Raw genomic sequence first — 26,057 nt, 5'->3', positions numbered from 1 at the left:
CTGGTGGGCGAGTGCCCATCATGTGATCAGCCCACCGAGCTCTAAAAGCAGCGCCTTTTTGTGATGACCATGCGGAGGGACACCGAAGGCTTTGGCTTGCACCAGAGCCAGTGTTACTGGGAAAAATTAGATTAGCAGGAACCAAATTAGGATTTTCTGATTTATCGAAGTTAAATGGTTTAATGGTTTGGCTTGGACTGCATCGTGAAACATGCAACTTTCAGGATGGCTGTGGGTCGCCTGGCCGCACCTGTCATGGAGGAAATAGGCTCCATTTCTCAACTCCTGACTTTGTTCTCCCTCTCAGCATCATGTCTTTGAACAACCTGCCTCTTATTTTCTCCTCAACAGAAATAAATGGAATGGACTTGCTCTTGTTCATGCAACTCACGGACTTTTGAGACTCAGTCCCAAGGGGACAGATGGGTCACCGCTAACCTCTAGACCAATGAACAGAGGAAGGCCTGAACCCATTTGGGTCCTCACTGTGCCCCCTATCCCCCAGTCATGCTCTTGTGAGCTGGAGGAGGCGGGTGCTTGTATATGGATGGCCTTCTTACCTTAACCAGTGGGGATCATACTTTACACTGTTCTGCACGGACTGCTTTCCCTTGGAAAGTATGTTCATAATCAGTGCAAAAAAACACCTGCCCTTGCCCGTTCGTAAGGTTGTACCATGCTTTATTGGATATCTTCCTATTGATGGACAGCTACTTTACAGTCTTTTCCCTTACAAACACTTCGGCCACACCCATCCTTGTTTGAACATCCAGGCAAACAGATCCAAGGATGCGGCACCTGAAGGGCAAGCTCTCGGAAGGGCAGCTGCTAGGTAGACATCACCACCTGTCCTTCCCACAAGACACACCAGTTTGAACTCGTAAGCACCGTGGATATAGAGAGCCTATCCCACATACCTTCTTGAACCCGGTGCATTATTAATCCCATAGGACAAGGTGGCCTGCCACTGCTGCTGTCCTCTAGTTGTGAGCAAACCAGGAGCGTTTTTTCCAGATACAGATAGAAGGCACACTTTTATCTTTCTGTAAGCTGTAGAAGAAATGTGCCCTTGTGGAGGGAGGACCATTGTTCACAAAATGTAGTTATGCCAGACCCAGGCGGCTCTACTCTATGCTGGCTTACTCATCAGTTGGGGTGGCAGGGACCTACACCTAGGTCCCTCTTGCTCCTGTTTTCCTATCTTCCCTTCCGTCACACCCCACAGCTCTCGTCTGTGGCTCCTCTCAGTGTCCAGATCTGATGTGAGGGAGGAGGTGATGGGGAGAGGGAATCGTGTGTCCCAAGGGAAGGCGTAGCTTCTACTCTGCTTGTTTTAATGAGAAGAGTCTTCTGACTTCCGATACAGGGTGGCTCAAGGAGGAAGAGGACGGGAGAGTTAATGAAAAGAAAGAACTGAAATAGCTCCTTCCAGAAGAAAAGGGTAAGATTGGCCTAGAACTATATCCTATGCTCTAAGAGGGAGGGCTGTAAGGGATGCCCAGAGATGGGTCATCTGCAGGATGTAGGAACAGACTCACCTACTACATGGCCCTCTAAGGTGGTGGACTTGGCACAGGTCAGGAGAGAGTCTGCTTCCGACAGGCCCTTACCCTGTAGTTGGTGCTGGGGTGGTTTGAGAGCCATAGGACGAGACAGAGAGTCAGGTTTGGGAGTCTGGGCCATCCACGTAGCAATGTACTTACCTGCCACCTGCCTCTTCTGGTCCTGTGTGCCTCCCTAGGAAGCCAGCTTGGCTGCAGACCCCAGGCTTACAAAGCAGCAGCCCTGCCTGCGAGCAGGGTGGTGGCCAGGGCAATGGTGGGAGCCCCGAAGATGCCCCATGGCTGCTGAGGGGGCTGCCCGGGCAGGGAGCAGAGCGGCGGGCATGCTGTGCAGTCTCTGGGTCCTGGTGCTGGTGTCCTCAGTTCTGGCTCTGGAAGGTAAGAGGGAAGGGGAGACTGGAGAACCCCCACCTGCCAGCACAGGTGGGGATGGGAAAGGTTCCGAAAAGGCTGAGAAGCCTGAAGACATCAAGCAGGGGAAAGGAATGGGGAAGCTTCCAGAGAAAGGCTCCTGACAGACAGCTGTGCCCCTGCTGGTGAATGAAAAGGACAAGGGAGGTATCTTTCTGGTTTCCCCAAGGGATGGGGTGACGATGAGCAGTGCTAGCGGGGGGCTTGGCCGCTGAGCGCCCCTTCTTGTCTCCGGGCAGAGGTCCTGCTGGACACCACTGGAGAGACATCTGAGATTGGCTGGCTCACCTACCCCCCAGGTGGGGTGAGTGTCACTCTTTCATCCCCCCCCCCCCCCCCGTGCTCCTCCCCACCCTGCTTCCTGGGTTGGGGGCGCCCTGGGGAAGGAAGCCCTGGGTGGAGACTAGCGGAATAAGGCTCCTGCCCCCCCAGAGGCCCGGACCTCGCCCTCTCCTTACCCCGCCTCCCTGCAGTGGGATGAAGTGAGCGTCCTGGACGACCAGCGCCGCCTGACCCGGACCTTCGAGGCATGCCACGTGGCAGGGGCCCCCGCGGGCACCGGGCAGGACAACTGGCTGCAGACACACTTCGTGGAGCGGCGCGGGGCGCAGAGAGCCCACATCCGCCTGCACTTCTCCGTGCGCGCCTGTGCCAGTCTGGGCGCGGCCGGGGGCACCTGCCGGGAGACCTTCACCCTTTACTACCGCCAGGCGGAGGAGCCCGACGGCCCCGACAGCGTCCCCGCCTGGCACCTCAAGCGCTGGACCAAGGTGGACACCATCGCGGCCGACGAGAGCTTCCCCGGCTCCTCGGCCTGGGCGGTGGGGCCCCGGGGCGCCGGGCAGCGGGCCGGGCTGCAGCTCAACGTCAAGGAGAGGAGCTTCGGGCCGCTCACGCAGCGCGGCTTCTACGTGGCCTTCCAGGACACCGGGGCCTGCCTGGCCCTCGTGGCCGTCAAGCTCTTCTCCTACACCTGCCCCTCCGTGCTCCGCGCCTTCGCCTCCTTCCCTGAGACGCAGGCCAGCGGGGCCGGGGGCGCTTCCCTGGTGGCAGCCGTGGGCACCTGTGTGGCCCACGCGGAGCCGGAGGAGGATGGAGGCGGGGGCCAGGCAGGGGGGAGCCCCCCCAGGCTGCACTGCAACGGGGAAGGCAAGTGGATGGTAGCCGTCGGGGGCTGCCGCTGCCAGCCGGGCCACCAGCCGGCCCGCGGAGACAAGGCCTGCCAAGGTGAGGCTCCGCTCCAGACCTGCCCACCTGGCCCCCAACCTGGGCACGCCTCTCCTGAACGCTCCAGACTCCTTTTGTCCCCCCAGAAGGTCAGGAATAAGCTATTTAGGAAAGGACCCTTGTTATCTCCAGATTTACTTTTTAAAGCATAAACGTTTGGTGTCATGCGCTCATCTCCAATTTCTAGAGCCTTCTGGAGACTTCCACAGCCGTTGCTGAGCATCCAAGGGCTGCAGGCCCGAGAAGTGATAGAGGTCAAAGGGAGTTAAACTCCTGGGTTATCTTGCGATGGGTCCTTTGTCCCCATTTGCCGTCTAGTTAGGAAGGGGTCATCACCGGGCCAGGTGACCAGGATGCGGGTAGGAGAAGGCGGTGGAGACCAGCTAAGGGGAATCCTTCGGCTTGCAGGGCGGAGGCTGAGGAAGGCCTCTGCACAGGGAGGTCACAAAATCAAGCCAGACACCTCTAGGGGTGCTTGGCCTGCTCATAGCCCTCACTGCACCTCACTTTTTCCATCAGTGGAAATGCGGGCCATGGAAGTAATCTCTGCCTGAGGGAGGCAAAGAGGGAAGGGGAGGGGTAGGGGTGGCAGATAGGTCTCAGGGGGACAGAAGAAATTGCCCTGGAGAATGGAAGGCTGGAGGCATGTCTGGGGGATGGCTGTGGTGGGGCTCAGGAGGTGGAGGGTGGGGTGAGCCTAATGTCTCTGCCCCATTCTGCCCCCAGCCTGCCCTGAGGGGTCCTACAAGGCCGTGGCTGGGAACACCCCCTGCTTACCGTGCCCTGCCCGCAGCCACGCCCCCGATCCTGCAGCCCCCATCTGCCCTTGCCTGGAGGGCTTCTACAGGGCCAGTTCAGACCCCCCAGAGGCCCCGTGCACTGGTGAGTCCCCCACCAGCCCCAGGGGTGGAAACAGGACTAGGGGTGGGCAGAGAAGGGGAGCCAGAGGGCACTACAGTGGGGCTGGTTTGCATTCGCAGTGACTTTTCTCCTTTTCGTTTTCTCCCTCCACTCACCTCCTTCTCACCGGACCCCATCCACGCTGGCCTGCCTCCCGCCTCCCCCCATCACCCCACCACTCCTACGTCTCCTGGCCTGACCCACTGTTCCCACCGGCCTCCCCAGGGCCTCCATCGGCTCCCCGGGAGCTTTGGTTCGAAGTGCAGGGCTCAGTGCTCATGCTGCACTGGCGCCTGCCTCAGGAGCTGGGGGGGCGAGGGGACCTGCTCTTCAACGTGGTGTGCAAGGAGTGTGGAGGCCACCAGGAGCCGGTCCCGGGCAGCGGGGGCGCTTGTCGCCGCTGCAGGGACGAGGTGCACTTCGACCCCCGCCAGAGGGGCCTGACGGAGAGCCGAGTGTTGGTTGGGGGGCTCCGGGCACATGTGCCCTACATCTTGGAGGTGCAGGCTGTGAATGGGGTGTCAGAGCTCAGCCCCGACCCTCCCCAGGCTGCCGCCATCAATGTCAGCACCAGCCACGCAGGTGAGCCTTTTGCTCTGCCTCCTTGGGAGCCCTCCCCTCCTCCGGCCACCCACAGGGCCCCTGGGAACCCTCGCACTAACCTCCCCCACCCCAGTTCCCTCCGCAGTCCCGGCGTTGCACCAGGTGAGCCGGGCATCCAACAGCATCACGGTGTCCTGGCCGCAGCCCGACCAGACCAATGGGAACATCCTGGACTATCAGCTCCGCTACTACGACCAGGTGGGGGAGTGGGGGTGCCCAGCAGGGCTGGTCGGGGAGATGGGAGGTGGGCCAGGGCCAGGACAGAGAGGTGCCAGACGCTGGAGGGTGGGAGCAGGGGTCGGTGGCTGGGACTGAGCAACAGGACTGAGTGAGTGGCTGTCACCCCCAGGCAGAAGATGAATCCCACTCCTTCACCCTGACCAGCGAGACCAACACGGCCACCGTGACACAGCTGAGCCCTGGCCACATCTATGGCTTCCAGGTGCGGGCGCGCACAGCGGCAGGCCACGGCCCCTATGGGGGCAAGGTCTATTTCCAGACGCTGCCTCAAGGTGAGAGGAGGCCTGGATGGGGCAGAGGCAGCACCGGGGGTGGGGGGGCTCGTGAGGAGAGGCCCAGGGGCCCTCAGGCCTTGAACCCTCATCTAGCACCCTCCAGACCAGAGGCCATGTGGGGCAGGCGGCTGTAGGGAATACTCTCATGCGAAACAGCTGGCCTCTGGGTCTGTGGGTGTGAGTGGGTGCATGGGGGGTGTAGGTGGGTGTGACTAGGCGCATGGGGGTTGTAGGTGGGCGTGAGTGGGTGCATAGGGGGGTAGGTGGGCATGAGTAGGTGCATGGGGGGTGTAGGTGGGTGTGAGTGGGTGCATGGGGGTGTAGGTGGGCATGAGTAGGTGCATGGGGGGTGTAGGTGGGCATTAGTGGGTGCATGGGGGGTGTAGGGCGTGAGTGGGTGCATGGGGGTATAGGTGAATGCGACTGGGTGCATGGGAGGTGTACGTGGGCATAAGTGGGTGCATGGTGGGTGTAGGTGGGTATGAGTACATGCATGGGGGGTACTGGTGGGCATGAGTGGGTGCATGGGGGTGTAGGTGGGCATGAGTGGGTGCATGGGGGTAGGTGAGTGAGTGGGTGCATGGGGGTGTAGGTGGGTGCGAGTATGTGCATAGGGGTGTAGTTGGACGTGAGTGGGTGCATGGGGGGTGTAGGTGGGCATTAGTGGGTGCATGGGGGGTGTAGGGCGTGAGTAGGTGCATGGGGGGTGTAGGTGGGTGTGATTGGGTGCATAAGAGGGTGTAGGTGGGTATGAGTACGTGCATGGGGGGTGTAGGTGGGTGTGAGTAGGTGCATGGGGCGTGTAGGTGGGTGCGAGTACATGTATGGGGGGTACTGGTGGGCGTGAGTGGGTGCATGGGGGTGTAGGTGGGTGTGAGTAGGTGCATGGGGGTGTAGGTGGGCATGAGTGGGTGCATGGGGGTGTAGGTGGGTATGAGTGGGTGCATGGGGGGTGTAGGTGGGCGTGAGTGGGTGCATGGGGGGTGTAGGTGGGTGCGAGTACATGTATGGGGAGTACTGGTGGGCGTGAGTGGGTGCATGGGGGTGTAGGTGGGCGTGAGTGGGTGCATGGGGGTGTAGGTGGGCGTGAGTGGGTGCATGGGGGATGTAGGTGGGCATGAGTGGGTGCATGGGGGGTGTAGGTGGGCATGAGTGGGTGCATGGGGGGTGTAGGTGGGCATGAGTGGGTGCATGGGGGGTGTAGGTGGGCGTGAGTGGGTGCATGGGGGGTGTAGGTGGGCGTGAGTGGGTGCATGGGGAGTGTAGGTGGGCATGAGTTGGTGCATGGGGGTGTAGGTGGATGTGACTAGGTGCATGGGGGGTGTAGGTGAGTGTGAGTGGGTGCATGGGGGTGTAGGTGGGTGTGACTAGGTGCATGGGGGGTGTAGGTGGGTGTGAGTAGGTGCATGTGGGGTATAGGTGGGTGCGAGTGGGTGCATGGGAGATGTAGGTGGGCATGAGTGAGTGCATGGGGGTGTAGGTGGGTGTGAGTAGGTGCATGGGGGGTGGGGGAGTGTAGGTGGGGGTGATTGGGTGCATAAGGGGGTGTAGGTGGGTGTGGGTACGTGCATGGGGGGTGTAGGTGGGCGTGAGTAGGTGCATGGGGGTGTAGGTGGGCATGAGTGGGTGCATGGGGGGTGTAGGTGGGTGTGCATGGGTGCATTGGGGTGCAGGTGGGTGTGAGTGGGTGCATGGGGGGTGTAAGTGGGTGTGAGTGGGTACATGGAGGGGTGTAGGCTTGTGAAGCCTTGCCCACGTGTGATCCTGGGTGGCTGGTTCCTCAGGTGAGCTGTCCACCCAGCTTCCGGAGAGACTCTCCTTGGTAATTGGGTCCATCTTGGGGGCCTTGGCCTTCCTCCTGCTGGCAGCCATTACCGTGCTGGCCGTGGTCTTCCAGAGGTGAGCCCCTCCCAGCCGTGTCCCCACGCCACTCACCCCGCAGCACAACCCCACATCGTGGCAGCCCCGAAGCCCACTGCAGAAACCCCGGCCCCCCAGAGCCCACTTCCCATCACCAGGCCCTTGCCCCTGGGCCGGTGCGAGGCGGGAAGGAGGGATCCAGCAGCCCTCACCCCACAAATGCCTGGCTGGAGAGTGGTGCACATGGGGGCCGAAAGGGGGAAAGTGGGAATGTCACTCCAGGACTCTGGTTTGTCCTCAGGAAGCGGCGTGGGACAGGCTACACAGAGCAACTGCAGCAGTACAGCAGCCCAGGTGTGGGATCGGGATCGGGAAGGGGGTGCTCTCGGATGGGGCTGAGCACAGCGGGCAAGGCTGGGTTCCCCTGAGGTCGAGAGGAACTCCTCGGCCCTGCCTTTGTAAGTGGGCGGGCATGCTGGGGTGTATGGGCAGCCTGGCCTTGTACCACCCACGCATAAGGCACCCCATTTGCCTACAGGGCTTGGGGTGAAGTATTACATCGATCCCTCCACATACGAGGACCCCTGCCAGGCCATCCGAGAATTTACCCGGGAGGTGGATCCTGCATATATCAAGATCGAGGAGGTCATTGGGGCAGGTGTGCAGGGGCAGAGGAAGGGCACGGGAGGGACCGGAGCCCCGCGTTTAGGATCGCTCCTAAACATGGCAGGACACCGAGAGCCCATGTCCTTCCTCAATACCCCCTGACCTCCACCTGTCCTCCCAGGCTCCTTTGGAGAAGTCCGCAGGGGCCGCCTGCAGCCCCGGGGACGGCGGGAGCAGGCTGTGGCCATCCAGGCCCTGTGGGCTGGAGGCGCCGAGAGCCTCCAGATGACCTTTCTAGGCCAGGCTGCAGTGCTGGGCCAGTTCCAGCACCCCAACATCCTGCGGCTGGAGGGCGTGGTCACCAAGAGCCGGCCCCTCATGGTGCTGACGGAGCTCATGGAGCTGGGCCCCCTGGACAGCTTCCTCAGGGTCGGTCTGGCCTGGGGGCAGCGGGCGGGCGGGCGGGGGCCTTGGGTCCGGGGAGCTTTGCCGTTCAGCCGTCCCAGAGACAGGGGACAGGGCCCTCTGTCTTTGCTGCCACCTCCCCTGGTCTCCTTCACTCCCAGGCCATCTTCTAATTCCCCACGCCCCTGCCCTTCCGTGCTGAGGTCTGCATGCGGTAGCTGGGGGTCCCCCCTCCCTGGCTGCTGCTGGCTGACCTCTGCCCCCGGCCCCTCAGCAGCGGGAGGGCCAGTTCAGCAGCCTGCAGCTGGTGGCCATGCAGCGGGGAGTGGCCGCGGCCATGCAGTACCTGTCCAGCTTCGCCTTCGTGCACCGCGCGCTCTCTGCCCACAGCGTGCTGGTGAACAGCCACCTGGTGTGCAAAGTGGCCCGTCTCGGCCGCAGTCCTCAGGTGAGAGCACAGCCCCGCAGGCTCAGGCTTTTCCAGAGGGCACTGGGGGCCGGGGTGCCCACCGCCGCTGGCGTGTCGTGGCATCTGACGGAGTGGAACCCGCCTGTGCGCCATCCAGGAGGGCACCCTGGGCAGACATCCCGGCTCGACACGTGTGACCGCGGCCGCAGTGATTGCTATCGTTGCTTCTCACCCTCCCCCCCACGCCCCCAGGGCCCAGGTTGTATGCTTCGCTGGGCGGCCCCAGAGGTCATTGCACACGGAAAACATACGACTTCCAGCGACGTCTGGAGCTTTGGGATAGTGATGTGGGAAGTGATGAGTTACGGAGAGCGGCCCTACTGGGACATGAGTGACCAGGAGGTGAGCTCTTGACGCAGACATTGCTGGCTCCCCACCCCATCCTCCCAACCCACCAGCCTCACAGGCTTGTCCATGCTCAGCTTCTTAGTTTAGTTCTCTAATCCGCTCAGATTCTAAATTCTCTGGCTTCCTTCCCCCCCTCCAACCGCATGCTCCACCCAATCCCAGCCCACCCACTGACCTAACGAATGCTCCTTTCCGCCACCAATCTCTTCCCATCACCATGTTCTTCTACTAACCCCCAGGTGCTAAATGCAATAGAGCAGGAATTCCGGCTTCCCCCACCTCCAGGCTGTCCTCCTGGACTACATCTGCTCATGCTAGACACTTGGCAGAAGGACCGTACCCAGAGGCCTCATTTTGACCAGCTGGTGGCGGCGTTTGACAAGATGATCCGAAAGCCAGACACTCTGCAGGCTGACGGGGGCCCTGGGGACAGGTCTGGAGATTGGGGCTGGAGCCCGGGACAACCAGGGAGGGTAGATGCAAACCGGAAAGCGAACTGAGGAGAGGGGGCTAAGACGAAGGGGAGATTTTGACACCCCCCCCTTCCCCCACTTAGACCTTCCCAGGCCCTCCTGAACCCTGTGGCCCTGGACTTTCCTTCTCTGGACTCACCCCAGGCCTGGCTTTTGGCTATCGGACTAGAGTGCTACCAAGACAACTTCTCCAAGTTTGGTCTCTGTACCTTCAGTGATGTGGCTCAGCTCAGCTCGGAGTAAGCAGGGAGGGCCGGGGTGGGGGTCCCTCTGGGCCCTAGGCTAAGGGGTCCCACCTGGGATCTCAGAGGAGCTGGCCCAGACCTGACCCACTCCTTCCCCACCAGAGACCTGCCCGCCCTGGGCATCACGCTGGCTGGCCACCAGAAGAAGCTGTTGCACAACGTCCAGCTCCTGCGGCAGCACTTGAGGGAGCTGGGCTCAGTGGAGGTCTGAGGCCTGGGCGGGCAGCTGTGAGCTCGGGAGGCCTTTGTCCCTGCCCTGGCACTCGGGTCCAGGAGCGACACCTGGAACGCCAGAGACCATCTCTGTCTTGGCCTCAGTGAGAGAGGCACGCCTGCCACACAACACCCAACCCTCTGGACGCTTCACTCCCTAGTCCTCCGCCCTCCTCCGCCCTCCCCCGCATTAAAGGGAAAGAAGAAACTTTGCAAATCGGAGGTGTAGTGAGACCTCAGTCTGCAAGGAAGGGCTGGGAAGGAGGCCACGGAAGGAGCGCGGGGCCACTGCCAGAGGCGACACTACCCAGCCGAATGCACGGGGCGCAGAGCAGGGAGTGACTTTATTGGAAGGTAGAAGGTGGCAAGACTCCACCGGCTTCACCCCACCCCCAAAGCGGTACCTGCGCCCCCTCACTCGTGTCCGCAAGCCTCCCTCCCAGCTGTCTGGAGCACCCTGGGAAGGGGTCTCCCCTTCCCACCGTAACACTGGGGTAGAGACGGCAAGCCTGTCCTTAAAGTGCTTTGCTCTGACAGTGCAGAGTGCTTGGGTGGCCCCCGGCCCCGTGCTCGGGGCAAGGCCAGGGCCACCGCCCTCCGTGGTTTCCCATCGCCCCAGAGCTGGGGGAGCAGCAGAACCCAGCAGTGGATCCCGGGGCAGTTATTGCCACCGGCGTGCCTGGGCGTTCATTCTGCTTCCCACCCACCCCCAGACCCGGGAGGGAGATTGGACCTCTGGGTGTCTTGGTTCTGCGCCCTGATGGCCCCAGGGAGCCGAGAGCAGCTGCAGGGGCCCGATGGCCCAGTGGAGTGCGAGCGCTCAGATCTGGTACTCCCAGCCTTCGCAGTCCTCCAGAGCCCTGTTGGCCAGGCCCCGCACCTCCCTCCGCAGGGTGCCCTGTCGGAGCCTCTCCCAGTTGGTGCTGCTGCGGGAGGTACTTCGGGACACTGAGGGGGTCGGGAGGGCCAGGTGGAGGCCCAAGGGGTGGCCCAGCTGCCCTTTTTCTGAGGCTTTGTCCAGGTCGTCGGCGCCCTGGCTGTGGAAGGCCTGTGCGTAGCGCCGCGCGCGCTGTCGGTTGAGATCCTGTCTGTCCTCCACCCTGTGCAGAAGGAGGACGTGAGAGGCAACCGAGGGTGGACGGGCTGGTCCTGGGGACCCTGCCTCTGTCCTATGCGCACCCCCTCCCACCGGTACTGGCCTTGTTGCTCCTGTGCAGCTACCTGGTGTGGGCACAGGGAAGGGCCGGGTTCCAGCCCCAAGCACCTGGCAAGGGGGGGGGCTCCCTTAGCAGCGGGGATCCAGTGTGGGGACTTCAGGTCAACACAGGTCACTGGGCACACCCCCCCCAACTGGAGGCTGTCTGAGCAGAGGGGCGCAAGGTCACTCACCGCAGGAACCAGCGGTCCCCCAGCCCGTACTCGCGCCCGCAGATCCCCGAGCGAGGCCACAGGCAGCGAGGCAACTTCCGTTCCAGCATCACCGTGGTGGCCACCACCTGCGCGTGGGGACAGGAGGGGCCGTCAGGGGTCGGGTGCAGATGGAGGGAAGGATGGGGAGAGGAGAAGGTGCGGGGCAGAGGAAGGACAGCGTAGCAATAGGTCGGAAACGCAGGGGCTCGGGGTCTCCAAGAAGGGACCAACAACACCCTGAGCGAGCGCGAGGGTGGTGGTGTCCTCTTGGCTGACCCTCTTCTGCGGGAGACAGTCAGTGGGACCCAAGTCCTGCAATTCTTTGCTCCATGACTTGACATCCACGCCGTTGCTGCAGGAGGTTGAGAGACCTCGCTCCAAGGAGACAGGAAGGAGGGCAAAGCAAACAGAAAGGGATCCTCGGGGCCACAGGATATTTTGACCCCACAGACATAAAGGCCATTTATAAATGCTAACATCCTCCTGAGAAATCTAATATCAATACATTTGCATGGAAAACATATTTTCCCGAGCAAATCCCCTTTAGCCAATTTAGGGCCTTTTAACTCTGTTTTCTACACAGCACAGTTAAGTGCCATTCAATTTGGGGGGTTTTCATTTTTAATTCTGTTGAGAGAAATTATTTTCTAAGTATATTTTCAAACGATTTGATTCATCGAACGGCCTTCTGTCTCCATCGTGACGATCTGACTGAGGATGACTGCTGCTACTCTGGGAAGTTTTTGTAGCATTTTTTTTTTTTTAACCTGTCCGATTTTTCTGGGTCACGTTTTTTTTACAGACTAATTTACTAAATGCACTTTTAGCCACCGTTGGCTTTATTTCTTGTCGGTTGCTTTCTTGTTGACTCTCCTAGAAAAGCCTGAGGTTTTCATTTTTGAGAAAACTGGGAGGAATTCTTTCCAGGCACTCAAGTCCTGCTCTGTTGGATTGCCAATCCCGTGCTTCTGTACACCCCGCGTTACCCGGTGTACCGTGCAGTGACCATGTCAACATATGTCGGGTCAAAATATCCTGTTTCTGTGTGAGCTCAGCCGGGTCCCTGGCTGGGAGGGAATACCCGGCATGAACCCACCCAGCCGCCAGGGGCTCACCTGGGCCCTCCAGAGCTCATCCCGCTCATGGGCCACCCGCCAGTGAGTGTCACCCATCATGGCGATGAGGAGGTTGAGCATGAGCAGGGTGGCGATGATGGCGAAGGCAGCGTAGGTGATGCTGTACATGAAAGGCAGGTCCACGTCGTAGTTGGCAGGCCCGTCGATGACGGTGAGGAACAGCTCGAAGGTGCTGAACAGTGCCATGGGGTAGTCGTAGAAGTGGCCCAGCTCGTCGGGGTCCTCTGTCTGGAAGATGATATAGAAGGCTGCTCCACCCAAGGGGGGGAGAGTTACCATGGCAACCATATACATGGCTGGACCACGGCCAGCCCTTCGCTGCCCAATTCAGGCCCGCCCCCCGTGGCTCCATACTTTGGGTTCTGATATTCCCTTCTTTTCTTTCTTTTTTTTTTGATATTCCCTTATTTTCAGTGTGGCTTATCCCGATCCCCAGAGCCACGTCTCCACAACACTCCCCGTTTTGTCTCACCTGCGAGGGACGTTCCATCCTTAGACCCTACAGCCCTGTGTCTTGGCCCTCGCTCCCACCTTCCCCCGGGTTTCTCTACAGCCATTCTGGACTCCCCGGGCTCCTCCAACCTCTCCCCACCAGGGCCCCATCCCAGACCCGTGATTTACCGGAGGCAAAGCCCAGGATGACCACCGCCATCAGCCAGCAGAACCGCATCAGGTCGCCAAAGATCATCTAAAGGGAGGAGGGAAGGAAGATACTTCTTCAGGGGTCCCCTGAGCGGCTGCCCCTTGCAGCCTCTCCTGCGTCGAACCCTGTCAAGTCCAGCAGCTCCTCCCTCCCGGGGTTAGAAACTACGGTGCACACCGAGTCTACTTGGCCTGTTCGAGTACAGTCCTTACAGAACTAAGAGTGGCTTTTACATTTTTAAAGGCTTGAGGAAACCAAAGGAAGGAGGAGGAAAGGAAAAAAAATATGCAGTAGAGACTACATGTGGTCTTGCAAAGCCTGCGAATCTGTCATCTGGCCCTTTACAGAAATGTCTGCAGCAGCCCCTGCTCTAGCACCTTGCTCTAGAAAGCTTGGGGGGAGGCACAGACCTTCTGGATCATGATGGTGAAAGGGCCCAACATCTGGAATCCTCGGGCGAAGTACATGACATTGCACCAGCCCAACACCAGGGCGAAGGACATGGGCACAACCTCCCCATTGGTGTTCGTGAGCCGCATCACCATGGTCACCAGCACCATGCAGGCATAGGTGATGCTGGGGGTGGGGAGCAGACGGGGATGTGAGAGGAGACGGGGATTATCCTGGGCACGCAAGAGCAGGAGTGACTGGGGGACGCAACACCCACACACTCAGATTTGGCCTTCGCACGTTCAGTACACGAGGCCACACACGCCACTGGAGAAGGACCTCGAGTTAGTTTTCTCCAGGGATTGTCCAGGGGTCAGGAATCCAGGGAGTTGAGGGAAAGGATTGGGGGGGAGAGAAAGGAGACTCACATGAGGACGTGAAACGGCCCCCCGAGGATGGTCTGTCCGAAGAAGCGAGTGACCCCCACCCTGAAGATGTCTGGAATCTGTGCAGGGCCAGGAAGACACAAAGGCACTTGTAGCCTGGGGCTCTGGCGGGATCCCTGGGGCAGGCAGCCTCGTCCCCCACCCTGCCCCCCTCTCACCTCTGCAAGCAGAATGATCACAGCTCCAATGACGGTCACCAGCTCCCCCACCAGGCGAATGTCATCCTCGGGGGTCACATAGGCCTCCTGAGGGGGAAACATGGTCAGAGGCTGCAGGCCGTCCGTGCACCTGCCCCCTCCCGTGGGCACCCGTCAGCGTCCCGCGCATAGGGCATCTGTGTTAGGTCTGGCCAGCCCAGGCTCTGCTCTTGGAGCCCACGTGTGTTTCCGTGTGACTGTTTGTTGGGTTCATGCCTGGGTATTCGGGAGCTGGGTGAGGGGAGAAACACGGGCCGTAGAACAGGACCACGGTGCGGGCCTGTGGAAGGGCAGGGAGCCGAGCCGGCCCCGAAGCTCTGCGGCTCCTCGGGCTTCACCTGGAGGAGCTTCTGCTGTAGGAGGGTGTTGTCCCGGGGACCAGTGTGGTTGTTGGTCCTGGGCTTGAGGGGGCGGTAGACGCAGCACATGGTGAAGCAGATGATGTACAGCAGGTACAGGGCCCCCAGCACGCAGAAGTACGGCCGCCCGTACCTCTTCCACTTGAGGCTCACCAGCTCTTTCACTGGGGTCTGGTCCAGGATCTGGCGAGCCTGCGGGACGAAGGAACTGGATTCCGGCTCCGGACCAGGCCCGCACTCCCCGGCTGCTTTCTGACCTGACCGCCCCTACCTCCCGCTTCTTGGTGGTGACGATCAGTTCCAGCAGAGACTGCTCGTCCCCCGAGGAGTCGATCTCCGTGAGGTCGTAGAGAGTGGAGGTCAGCGGCCCGTACGTCCACTGGATGTGCTTCCGCTTCTGCATCAGGTGCTGGAACATCTGAGGGGACACGGTGCGAGCCTGGGGTCAGGGTGAGGAGCGGCCGCGGGAGCCACTCCACTGGGAGGGCTGCTGCCCCCCACCCCTGGCCCCAACGACCCCGGGCCCCACCTCCGTTGCCCGAGCCCCCCTGTCTCTGCTCACCCGTCTTCCCCACCAACCCTACAAAGATCTGAAGGACGAGGACAAGGACAGGCAGAGGGACCAGAACTTGGGTGACCAGAGCCGACACCCCGGGGGGACCTTCTCAGAGCCTCCCGGCCAGGGATGCCCAAGGCTGAGGCTGCGCGGGGCGCCCTCGGGGGAGCCGGGGAGAAGCAGGACCCCCGGGGCCCGCCGAGTGTCCCTCACCACGGTGTTGCCCTCCACGCCGGCCAGCTTGAAGGGGGTGAGGCCCTGGTGGTTGGGCACGAGGTCCAGGGACTGCAGGTGGTCCCTGCGCCCATCATAGGACAGCAGCAGGTTGTACATCTGGCAGGCGAAGGTCTTGTTGGGCTGGAGGATGAGGATGTGCAGCACGGTGTTTCCTGGGGGAGGACGCGGGGTCACAGGGCCGCCGCACCCCGGGCCCTGCCGTTGCCCTGCCCCTCCGGCCCCCAGCACCCCGGCTCCCCCCGAGCCTGGCTCTCACCCAGGGAGTCCTGGGCCCGGATGTCAGCTCCGTGCTCGATGAGCAGCCTCACGATCTCCTCACTGCCCACGCAGGCGGCGAAGGACAGGGGGTGCTCCCCTGTGGACACACGGGGCTCCTTGGCACAGGTGCCCAGTGGGAGGGACACCGGCCGCATCTCAGCTCTGGGCTTGGTGACACTCATCAGCGCCACCAGGGGCAGGGATGGAGCGAGCGCCCTGGGGAGGACTGGCTCTGGGCCACTGTTTCCCCAGGCCTGGAGCCCTCCTCAGCCCACCCTCCCCTGCTCTGGGCCCTCCCCACGCCCCTCCTCCCAGCCCGGGCCTGCTCCCACCAAAGTAGATGAGGTTGCGGGGGCTGCGGCGGAAAGCGGTGCCCGTGGCTCTGGCAGAGACGCTGGCCCCGCGGGCAAGCAGGGCGCGCACCAGGTTCACGTTCTGGTTCACGATGGCTATGTGCAGTGCGGTCTGACCTGGCCCGGAGAGAGCCCTCAGTCACGGGGCCTGTCCCCAGGATCCTGCCAGGGTCCCACCCCTATCCACACCCCGTCCTCCTCCCCGGGGGCAGCCTGAGCCCGGGGGTTGGGGGGGAGGACCCCCCTGGCCTGCAGGTCCCCAGGGAGGCCAGCTGCTGCCTTCTCTCCCTATCCTAGACCCCTTGCATCGCAGGGGCCTGGTGCTCTAACCGGGCGCAGTGAGGGGGCCAGGAGGCAAGGGAGATAGAGAAGCATGAGAAGCAGGAGTCTCAGACTCCCTCCCCAAATCATCCACCCCAGACTGACTGGAAATATGCAGCGGGGCGCCCCTTCCCTCCGTCCTGAGCCCCGTGGTCCCTCACCCTCATACAGCTCGGATGTCATGGGCTCAAAGACCAGCTCCGGGGCGGCCTCCATCAGCACCATGGCGGCCTCCAGGTTGTCGTAGAGGGCTGCTATGTGCAGGGCCGTCTCCCCCATGCCTCCTGGCATTGACAGAAAGCCCAGTTATATGGCTTCTCTGGGGCCGGGCTGGTGACAATAGGGACTTAGGGGCCAAAGCAGAAGGGCCTGGGCTGGGCTGGGAGCTGTGGGGGCGGGGGTCTGACGGGTGTGAGGGCTCTGCCTCTTACCTCTCTCGTGCACCTCACAGGCCTCGTACTTGAGTAGCTTGCTGAGAGCCTGGACATTGTTCTCCTTGGCAGCCAGAAGGAGAGGAGACTCCCAGATCCTACAAGGGAATGGGATCAGAAAGGGGGCGATGCTGAGCATGCCCCATTGTGCAGCAAGGGGGTGATGGCAGGGCCCCCCCCACATGCAAACAGGAGCACTTCCAGTTAGTTAACCCAAGCCAACTTCCCCCCCTTTCTGTGTGTGTAGGGGAGAACCAGGACCGGCTTCCCCTCCCCTGGGGGCTGGGGCCAGAATGTGTGTGAAGGTGTTATCTGTGCACATGGGGCATGGAGGGGAGGAGTTTCACTTAAGTACTCATTCACCTCCTGACCTGCTGACCTCTGGAGCAACCCTGCTTAGCTTCACTAAGTGCCCTGTGATTACCCCCCAAGATAAGCCTTGTTTTCATGGACTAAGGGTACAAGGAATTCCTCCCTCATATTTGTGAAGCAAGTCAACACGTGGAGGCCAGCAGGTGTCCTCCGGTGGAGCGATGCTCTCCTTTCTAGACCTTCTCAGCAAAGCCCATTGATCCTGGCACTCTCCTCCCGACAACAGCATCCTCGGAGCTCAATCGGAAAGCAACAGCAGATCCTTTTGTTCTGACCCTAAGTCAGAGTATATACTCTCTTCCTACTTCCTGTCTGCTTCTCACTTGTTTTGGGGGGGGGGGGAGTCGTCCTCTGTGACTCACCAGATCCCTTCTTGAATTTTATTCCTACAATGAACTAAAAACCTAAATTATAATCAAAATTTAGCCCAACTAAGACGTATGGGTCTAAGACCTATGGGGCCCCCTTTATTCCATTTCTCTCTTGGCCCCAAGCCATCGTCTTTTTATGGGAGCTAAATGAACTAAGACCATTTAGCCATAGACGGCCAGCTAGGAACTATGTGAATGGGACTCGCGCACTGAAGTGCTGGTGGTGGCAGGAAACCAACTCCAGGAGCTGAGATGGGAGGGCGATCAGGAGAGGAGGAATGAGCACCAGACTCACACCTCCCCAAACATTGGCCCCAGCTCCCCAACCCCCATGCCACATGGGCGGCCACCAGGCCCTGCCAATTCAACGTTGAGTGTTCTTCCCCCACCCCCCGTCCCTACCGCCTCGTCCCTCCTGACCCTCCTCAGTCCAGCTCTTCATTCTCTGTTCTGCCCCTCATTACCGAAATACTCCGACTAGTTTCCCTACGTGCTCCTTACCCCCAGTCCATCCTTCTGCATGCCGCCAAAGTGCCCCCTCTAAATGGCAATACCATCCTGGCTCAGAGAAGTCGGCCCTTAAATGCCCACATAAAAGGAACACGGAAGTCCTTTCAAGCCTCTGTGCACCTGCCTTTCCACTCTCTCCTCCTCCCATTCACTCCTCATGCCTGATGCTCCGGCCTCAGCACCCCCAGAACACCTCATTCTCCCCAAGCCTGCACCGAACGCTCCTCCCACCTGGAACCCAGCACCTCCTCCTCGCCCTGGTCATTGTCCATTCCGTGATCCCAGTGCCTAGGGTTGTGCCCCGCGTGGGGCAGACACTCTCCCACTATCTGCAGAATGAATGAGTTTGTAGCAGTGCCAGAAGGTAGTTTGGCTTTACTGCCCCTCCTTATTATCTCCATCGGCCACCCCCTAAGCCAACCTCAGGCAAACATAATCTAAGGAAAAAACAGTGTGCTTGATACACAAACGCAGCTGCAAAGCAAATTTTCTACACCCCCTTCACCACCACCACCGCCCTTTCTGACAATATGCCCAAACCCTTCCTCTATAAATATTCTAGAGCCCACTCTGTTCCCCAACACACACACACACACACACACACACACACACACACACACACACACATACACACCTTCCCCAGGCAGTTTCCCACACTATCCTCTGGTCCTTTATTTTTGCGTCTGTCACTGCGTGTTGTGATTATACTGTCTCTTCCTCTGCATTAGGGGTACTTAGAGCAGGGGTCAGTCACTTTCTCATCTTTATATCCTTTCTCTGCCCTCCTTCAATGAGCTTTATGCCCTATTTTGACTAAAGTTTTGTGGTTTTTTAATTTTTTTTTTTTTTAGATTTTATTTATTTGTTCATGAGAGACACACAGAGAGAGGCAGAGACATAGGAAGAGGGAGAAGCAAGCTTGCCATCAGGACTCAACCCAGGACCCCGGATCATGACCCGAGCTAAAAGGCAGACGCCCAACCACTGAGCCACCCAGGTGCCCTATTTTGACTAAAGTTAATGGCAAAGTTAGAACTGGATCCAAGGAGGCTTCTAACCCACGTGCAGAGTTCTGCCCCCTGCTTCCTAAGATGAGTGGGGAGGCTAGCTGGTGGCCGGCCTGCAGACGCCCCTTTTGGTCCCCACACATCTCTGAAGCCCACAAATGTCCCCCACAAGCCTCCATTCCTATGTGTTCTTTTTCTTGCCTTGCCGACTGCCCTTGTGGCCTGGGAAGGATGGAGTTACTGTCCGTCTGGGCTTGCCAAATAAAAATACAGGATGCTCCGTTAGATTTTAATTTTAGACGTACAGCCAATAGTTTTTAATATAACTATGGCCCACATGATATTTGGGACAGACTCCTGCTAAGAGCTTATTCATCACGTATATGAAAGTCAAATGTAACTCCATGTCCTGTACTTTGTCTGGCAACCCCAGTCAGACTACACTCTGGGTGAAGAATCAGCTCATGACCCAGCCCAGCGAAGTATGTGGAGAACTGGTCCCTTCTGGGTGGCAAACTCCAGAATCCAGCCAAAAAGAGGGCAGGGTAGATGAATAGGTTCCGAGGGGAGCAGAGCCATTACGTGCAATGGCATCTTAGGGCCACAAGGGAGCAGCAGAGGAAGCCCTCAGTCAACTTCTTGGCTGTTGGGTTGACCCCCCAAAACCTGACTACTCGTGGGACCCATAAAAAAGGCACAAGATTATGCTGAGTGAAATAAGTCAATCGGAGAAGGACAAACATTATATGGTCTCATTCATTTGGGGAATATAAAAAATAGTGAAAAGGAATAGAGGGGAAAGGAGAAAAATGATGGGAAATATCAGAAAGGGAGATAGAACATGAAAGACTTGTAATTCTGGGAAAGGAACTAGGGGTGGTGGAAGGGGAGGTGGGTGGGGGGTGGGGGTGACTGGGTGACGGGCACTGAGGGGGACACTTGACGGGATGAGCACTGGGTGTCATTCTGTATGTTGGCAAATTGAACACCAATAAAAAATAAATTTATTAAAAGAAAAAAAAAGGCACAAGAGCTGACTCGTCCACAGACTCATGCCCGAGATACAAGCAGGCCCTCCCATAGCACCCCAGCCCAGAAGTTTAGATCTGGAGCAAAATCTACGCATCGTCACCAGGTCTCAGCCAGACACCTCCTTCGTCCAGGAAGAAGAGATACTGATAAAAATATGTCCTGGTTTGAACGGTTAAATATTACTCGTTCCCTTCCAGGGGAAAATTTTACTTTGTTTAGTAGAATACTTAATATTTTGGCCGGAATCTCTAATTCATAAATGGTGGCTCTCAACCAGGGGGGAGTCCCTTCCCCCTCCCCAGGGGACTTGGCAATGTCTGGACACATGTTTGGTTGTCGCAACTGGGGGTGGGGGGCGGAGGGGTGCTACTGGCATCCGGAGGGGAGAGGGTAGGGATGCTCTTAAGATGCATCTTAGGGATCCCTGGGTGGCTCAGCGGTTGGGTGTCTGCCTTCGGCCCAGGGCGTGATCCTGGAGACCCGGGATCGAGTCCTGCGTTGGGCTCCCTGCATGGAGCCTGCTTCTCCCTCTGCCTGTGTCTCTGCCTCTCTCTCTCTCTGTGTCTATCATGAATAAATAAATAAAATCTTAGAAAAAAAAAAGAAGCATTTTTGGGACCCCTGGGTGGCTCAGGGGTTTAGTGCCACCTTCAGCCCAGGGCATGATCCCGGAGACCCAGGATCGAGTCCCATGTTGGGCTCCCTGCATGGAGCCTGCTGTGTCTCTGTCCCTCTCTTTGTGTCTCTCGTGAATAAATAAATAATCAAAAAAATTAAAGAAAAAGCATCTTAGGCAGGGCAGCCTCCTGTAACGAAGAATTATTCCATCCTGCCAAGGTGGGGAAACTGACCTACAGGTAGAATTATTCACCAACCATCTTTTTAAAGAAAAGATTCTTCACATTAAAAACAATGAGAAGTCCCCTCTCTGTGTTTGCTCACACATCATTAAATATTTAAGAGGAAAACGAAAAAGTAAAGCCTTTTAAACACTCACGGATCGAGACGCAAAAAGAAATTACAGAGAAAAGCTGAAACTCTAGCGGGGTGGAAGCTGTTTTCGGGATTCAGAATGTTTTATTTCGCCGGACAATTAATTATAAACTTGCATGATTTAGTGCAATGTAAGACTGGTCAAAACTGTACTTGCAAACCCTAGCCCATTTTTTTTTTTTTATAGGGTAAACAAGTCCCTGGCCTGATCTTCCCCCTGCAGTTCCCCCTGGGCCACCACACCAGGTTGTCTCACTTCCTTCTGCCGGTTCCCTACACTCCGTCCTCCCCTCTCCTCCTCCTCCTCCTTACGGATGTGCACACGGATGTGCACATGTCTGTGTGCGCACGGGCAGAGTGTTCTATTTGGTTGCTGGAAACAAGACGGACTCCAGAGTGCCTTGGAGGAGAATTCAAATCAGAATTTTAGAGCCGGAAAGTTCCTAGAAATCTGGTCTATCTGTTCTTGTTACAGATGGAGAAAGAGGCCCAGAGTCCCGAGGCGACCTGGCCAAACAAGTCAGACTCAGAGCTGGCACCAGGACCCCCTCGGCCGTTTCTCTGTCCCAGTTCTCTGTGTTGATCAGGCTTTGGAGAGGGCTTAGAGACACGGGGGGCTGTGTCCACGGGCATGGGTGCCACTGGTTTCTCCACACAAGCACCCCCACAGACAAGCGGGCCATTTGGGAAGGGGAGGGCTCACACCATGTACAGGTTCCCCGGTGCGAATGGCTCTGCCAGGAGGAGATGCCCAGTCCCTTGACCTCCCGCCAACATCGGGCATAGCCTTTTGACCACCGTGGCTGTTTTCATCACAGTAATCCCATTTGTTAAATGTGCTTTTCAGCTTCCAAAGCAGCATCTCCCTTACGATCCCTTTTGCTCCTTACAACCCTGTGACACAGACCAAAGGATCCTTTCATTTTTCAGAAAAGGAAACTGAGGCAGCACAACCGAATCGCTGGGAGGAGATCCTGCAGTTACAAGCAGAAGGCTTGGCCAGGAACGTAGCCTCAGGCTCCTACCACTCAGTTATGTGGTTCTTCTAGTTTTATGGCTCTTTCCAGTCTTTCTCAGGGGGAGCCCAGAAGACTGATCACAGATGAAGGAAAGAGCAGTCATGTGTGGGGAGGAGGCATGCACTGGCCACGCGTGGGCCACTTCCCGCCAGCTCAGGTTCTTGGCAACCAGAGGAGGAAGCCAGAGCTGGGGGATGGGGGGGGCGGGGTGGGGGGTAGTGGTTGTTTGCAGACTTGGAGTCAGGCTGCCTTCTCTGCTGCAGCTCCAGCACATGTGCCTGCAAGTAGGCCTGTCTGACTGTACTTACTGAGGCCAGGGGTCCCAGTATACCGGAGAGCCCCAGAGCGTACTTTTCCAGACACATCACTTCCCATGTACTTATACAGGTATCTATCCTCCAAACCTCCAGTGATCACTGCCCTCCCAGCATCTGGTGGGAGGGAGAAGGTGGCAGCAACAGGGTCGGGTGTGGGCCTCTGGGAGCTGGACCTCACACCCCACACCAGGCAGAAGCAGATACCACAGCATCCTCCTCTGTGCTCTCACGACACTCGCTTATACCCTTCTTGGTGAGGACACTCCCCAAGCTCACTTGTCACCCAAGTAGGTGCACATTGGTACATTATGTCCATGAGCACCGTGAGCTGCTTGAGAGCAGGGATGTCACGTTCATTTTCTGCAAATCTAGCAGAGCGCTCTATGCTCGGTGAGTAGTTGATACATTGGATCTCAGGAAATAAGACAATTCAAGGTCCAGGGAGAGCGGAAGAAGAAATAGGAGAAAGGTAGTGGTTCAGTTTGGGTCTGACAATGTGGATTTAAGCATAGAGAGGCGAAGACCCAAGACTCATCTGCTAGAGAGAGAGAGAGAGAGAGAGAGAGAGATGCTGGGTTCCTGACCATCTTGGCAAACCTATAAAGTCTTCCACTCTCACTGGACCATTCTCTACCCTCATGGAATCCCCCAACTCCACCCAGATGCCCTCTCTGAGCTGTTGGCTGAATCCTGACTTCAGCACTTGCTTATTCCGGGCCTGCCTTGTTTTCGGGGGGATAGCAGGCCCTGACTCCCATAGGTTTGGGGTTACAGAAGATAAGGTAGGTGCTCCTTACATTGTTCACGGCTTTCCACCATCAGCCCGCCTCCTCACCCATCACTACTGTCCTCACTTGCATGGTTCCCTATTTACCTACTTGCCTACAAGTCTTCCCTAAGGTTCACCGCGCAGCCTGGGACACTTCCGCTCCGGCCATCTCAGTGTCCTTCCTGGGAGTGCCCACTCAGAGGCAGATCAATACTCCAGGCTCTGGGTGGGAAGGAGGGGGGCCGAGAAACTGTGGACACAGGCAGGGAGATCAGGATGGGAGGAGAATCCCTCAATGTGGCAACATCGGGCCTTCAGGACCGAGGCTGCAAGAGGAGGCCCACTCGATGGTCTTGAGAAAACTAGGGGCAGAAAGGACAGTGGAAGCAGCCAGGCTACGGTCCTTCACTCTGCCTTGGCCTCGTTGGCACACAGGGCAGCTCTGCTGCCCCTTCCAAGCCCCGAGCCTTTCTGTGCTCTGTGTCTGGCTCCCCCAGCCCCGGGGTCCTGAGTGGGAAGGGAGAGGTGGAACCAGGGATGGCCTCTTCTCCAACAACAGCGCCATTCTGTGCCTTAAGATGTCATCAGCCAAACATGCGCTCAGCCCCTGCTCTCCCAGGCCTGGGGGAGAGAAGTGGGTGGCTGGTGTGAGAGTCGGGGAAGCCAGTGCTGAATCCTGGGGCAAAGGGAGAAGAAACACAGGCACTCCCAGTCAGGCTCGGGCGGGCCCCTGCTCTCGGAGATGGAGAAAGACCCTCAGATACAAAAACCCTGCGCTTTCCTCTATGAATCAACATGGATTATCTGCCTTTAGTTAGGGACCCTGGGGGGCCTTCCTGCCAGCGTGCCAGCATCTGGTGGGGAGACCCAGAGAGTCTTTGGAGAGGGCATCGTACCCAGGGATGGCCTCAAGCTTTCCCTCTCCTCTCCTTTCCCTCCTGGGGTGGGACATTTTCAGGGGCTGGAAGCAACAAGTGCAATCTCCTTGGGGCTCAAACTTTAGAGCCTCTCAAATTCCTCAGCTCCAATGAGAGAGTGGGTGAGCACTTCTGGTGTTGCGCCCGGGCACTCACCATGCCCCCCTCCCCAGTAGAGTGTCCTGAGCCCCAGGGCTGGGTCCCAGCTTTGTTGGGCTCCATAACACCCCCTGCCCCGCATGTGCCTGGCACCCAGCAGGGCCCTGGGCAATGGCTGGTGATGGTGATCGTGCACAGGAATGACAACCATGGTCACATTTTTGTCTTCTGTGGTTACTGGCATCTGCGGCCCCTTCCTGCCTCATTCATTCACTCCCACAGGTCTACATGCGTACATGTATGTGTTACATGTTTCTGCAGGAAACACTGCTCTAGGGGTAGGGAGTAGATATCAGGCTTTGTCCGGACCCACCAGCACCTCTGGGGTGGTGGTTTCATGATGCCATGATCTTTCCAAGGCCCAGAGGGAAGTACAAGAGGCTTGCATAATTGAATAGGATCTTAAAGATAGTGAGCACCTGTGCCCCCCTGCCAGCCTCCTCCCCTCTACCCCTGACATCCTGGGGTGCTAACCCCACAGGGCCAGCACCTTTGAGACAAAATGATCCCAAGGAGCCAGGCCTAGAAACACAATCCATTCAGATAGAGATGCCAGACAAAGACTGGAATGGGGTGGGAGGAGGGGAGGAGGGGGAAGGGGGAGAAAGGAGGAGCTAGGAGGGGGTGAGGGACACGCTGGGGGGTGCAGAGGGAGCAGATTGAGGCTTACCTCTTCTGCTGCTGCAGGTTCTGCTCATCTCGGCTCTGAGCCCATGACTCCTGTCTCTGGAACCATCTACAGAATTTTCTCCACAGGCAGAGAATGAGCCCCTTCTCCTTGGGCAGCGGCAACCCCATAGAGCGCAGGGCCGGCTCCTTGGGGGGCTGAGGCCGAGGCCAGACCCCAAACGGACTCAGCCTAGGGGCCACATCAGCCCCCTCAAGGGCCGGCCTGCCCTCGCCCTGTAGAGGTCCCGTCTCCTGCCTTCCGGGTCCCCCGCCGAGTCTCCGTGCGGCGCCAGGGCAGGGCTTGCAGAGGGCTCCGGAGTTTCTTACCCTCCGCAGAGCTGGGGCTCCCTCCTCTGGCTCCTCCTCGGGAGCTCCTCCTGGGAGTGAGCAGGAGCCCGCAGACACTCCCTCCCTCCTCCCAAATTACCTGAGATTTAAAGAGACAGGCCAGCTGACCTGCCCTGCATCTGCGGCCTGGCTTCAACTCCTTCCACACCTGGGTCTCTCTCCCTGCCCCCAGGCCAGTCCAGGAAGGGGAGGCCTTCAAAGAGGGGAGAGGCCTCCCTTGGACTTTGGGACACCTGGTGACCTTTTATAGAAAGGCCTGGGACAGGTCAGACTAGCCTGAGGGCCTGGGGTGAGGGAGGAGGGGAGCAGGGGAGGAGAGGAGGAGTCAGGCCGGCCTAGGGGATAGAGGAGTGAGTGGAGCTCACCTCTCTCCCTGGGGTCTTCTCTGTGCCTGGCCCTCCTGGAGATTGAGCTTCCCTTCACCCTTGCGGTTTAGTCTCTAGCCTGGCCCAGAATAGGTGGTATAAACAAAGAAAACCCAGGGTGCCCCGCAAACCTTTTCCGTAAAGGGCCAGATAGGACGCGAAGATATGTTAAGTTTAGCAAACCACCTACAGGCATATGGTCTCTGACACACAGGCTTTATTTTGTTTTGTTTTGTTAGCCCTTCAGAGATGTATAAGCCATTCTTAGCTCAGGGGCCAGGGCATAAAGCGGAGCCATGGGCAGGATTTAGCCCCCTGGACTTCATAGACCCCCCCCCGACCCCCGAGTTCTAGAACACTCCCCCAACATGCCATATATGTATTGGGTTACCAAATAAAATACAGGACGTCCCATTCCATTTGAATTTCAGATAAACAATGAAGAATTTTTTTTTAGTATAAATATGCCCCCAGTATGGCAAGTATGTTCTCTGGCAACCTCCCCCAGGGGTTCACCCCCTCCAGCCTGCTGGGCCCAGCTAAATGCTCCCCTGTAAACTCACACTGAGCTTGCAAGGCGGGCATTATTGTCCACATCTTACAGGTTAAAAAACAAAACAAAACAAAAACAAAGT

At 58.4% G+C, this 26,057-nt stretch overlaps 2 protein-coding genes across 5 annotated transcripts in view; one reads left to right on the top strand and one right to left on the bottom strand.

Annotated features, from left to right (window-relative positions):
• The window catches only part of EPHB6 (EPH receptor B6), a 17,397-nt gene extending 5,308 nt beyond the window's left edge, over positions 1–12,089 (top strand). For all 3 annotated transcript variants that reach the window (XM_072762831.1, XM_025982232.2, XM_072762832.1), the window contains 17 exons: positions 1,367–1,441; positions 1,742–1,940; positions 2,213–2,277; positions 2,447–3,200; positions 3,927–4,082; positions 4,326–4,682; positions 4,777–4,901; positions 5,053–5,215; positions 7,003–7,117; positions 7,380–7,432; positions 7,617–7,736; positions 7,866–8,113; positions 8,364–8,537; positions 8,751–8,900; positions 9,146–9,339; positions 9,463–9,618; positions 9,727–12,089. In XM_072762831.1, coding sequence (XP_072618932.1) covers positions 1,841–1,940; positions 2,213–2,277; positions 2,447–3,200; positions 3,927–4,082; positions 4,326–4,682; positions 4,777–4,901; positions 5,053–5,215; positions 7,003–7,117; positions 7,380–7,432; positions 7,617–7,736; positions 7,866–8,113; positions 8,364–8,537; positions 8,751–8,900; positions 9,146–9,339; positions 9,463–9,618; positions 9,727–9,835 — 3,039 coding nt within the window. In that variant the 5' untranslated portion in view covers positions 1,367–1,441; positions 1,742–1,840 and the 3' untranslated portion in view covers positions 9,836–12,089. The remainder of the gene's footprint in view (positions 1–1,366; positions 1,442–1,741; positions 1,941–2,212; positions 2,278–2,446; positions 3,201–3,926; positions 4,083–4,325; positions 4,683–4,776; positions 4,902–5,052; positions 5,216–7,002; positions 7,118–7,379; positions 7,433–7,616; positions 7,737–7,865; positions 8,114–8,363; positions 8,538–8,750; positions 8,901–9,145; positions 9,340–9,462; positions 9,619–9,726) is intronic.
• LOC112907067 (transient receptor potential cation channel subfamily V member 6) lies at positions 10,164–26,045 on the bottom strand. Of its 2 annotated transcripts, XM_072762833.1 has the most exons (17): positions 25,986–26,045; positions 25,423–25,501; positions 24,711–25,250; positions 16,575–16,672; positions 16,305–16,427; positions 15,802–15,939; positions 15,468–15,566; positions 15,188–15,363; positions 14,690–14,836; positions 14,398–14,610; positions 14,021–14,107; positions 13,845–13,921; positions 13,437–13,602; positions 13,005–13,071; positions 12,363–12,631; positions 11,227–11,333; positions 10,164–10,937 (listed from the first exon to the last, which is right to left on the bottom strand). In XM_072762833.1, the coding sequence occupies exons 3-17, from the start codon at positions 24,836–24,838 to the stop codon at positions 10,658–10,660; spliced, it is 2,175 nt and encodes a 724-aa protein (XP_072618934.1). In that variant the 5' UTR covers positions 24,839–25,250; positions 25,423–25,501; positions 25,986–26,045; the 3' UTR covers positions 10,164–10,657. The 2 variants fall into 2 exon arrangements, with proteins under 2 accessions (XP_072618934.1, XP_072618935.1); XM_072762834.1 differs by lacking the exons at positions 25,423–25,501; positions 25,986–26,045 and having other exon boundaries at positions 15,802–15,934; positions 24,711–25,225.
• Between the last annotated feature and the right edge of the window lie 12 nt (positions 26,046–26,057).

The sequence above is a fragment of the Vulpes vulpes genome, chromosome 7 (genome assembly GCF_048418805.1).
Source record: "Vulpes vulpes isolate BD-2025 chromosome 7, VulVul3, whole genome shotgun sequence".
Taxonomy (NCBI): Eukaryota; Metazoa; Chordata; class Mammalia; order Carnivora; family Canidae; genus Vulpes; species Vulpes vulpes.
Note: the sequence above shows the minus strand (reverse complement) of the source record. Positions and strands in the feature narration are given on the sequence as shown.

Bases quoted from the DNA above. Each gene is read 5' to 3' on its own strand.
- LOC112907067 (XM_072762833.1), bottom strand. From the start codon at position 24,838: ATGGGGTTGCCGCTGCCCAAGGAGAAGGGGCTCATTCTCTGCCTGTGG. The intron at 14,837-15,187 runs GTGAGGGACACT...GTGTCCCCTCAG, and splicing joins GCGTGGAGGGCAACACCGTG to ATGTTCCAGCACCTGATGCA. The intron at 12,632-13,004 runs GTAAATCACGGG...TGGGTGGAGCAG, and splicing joins CATCCTGGGCTTTGCCTCCG to CCTTCTATATCATCTTCCAG.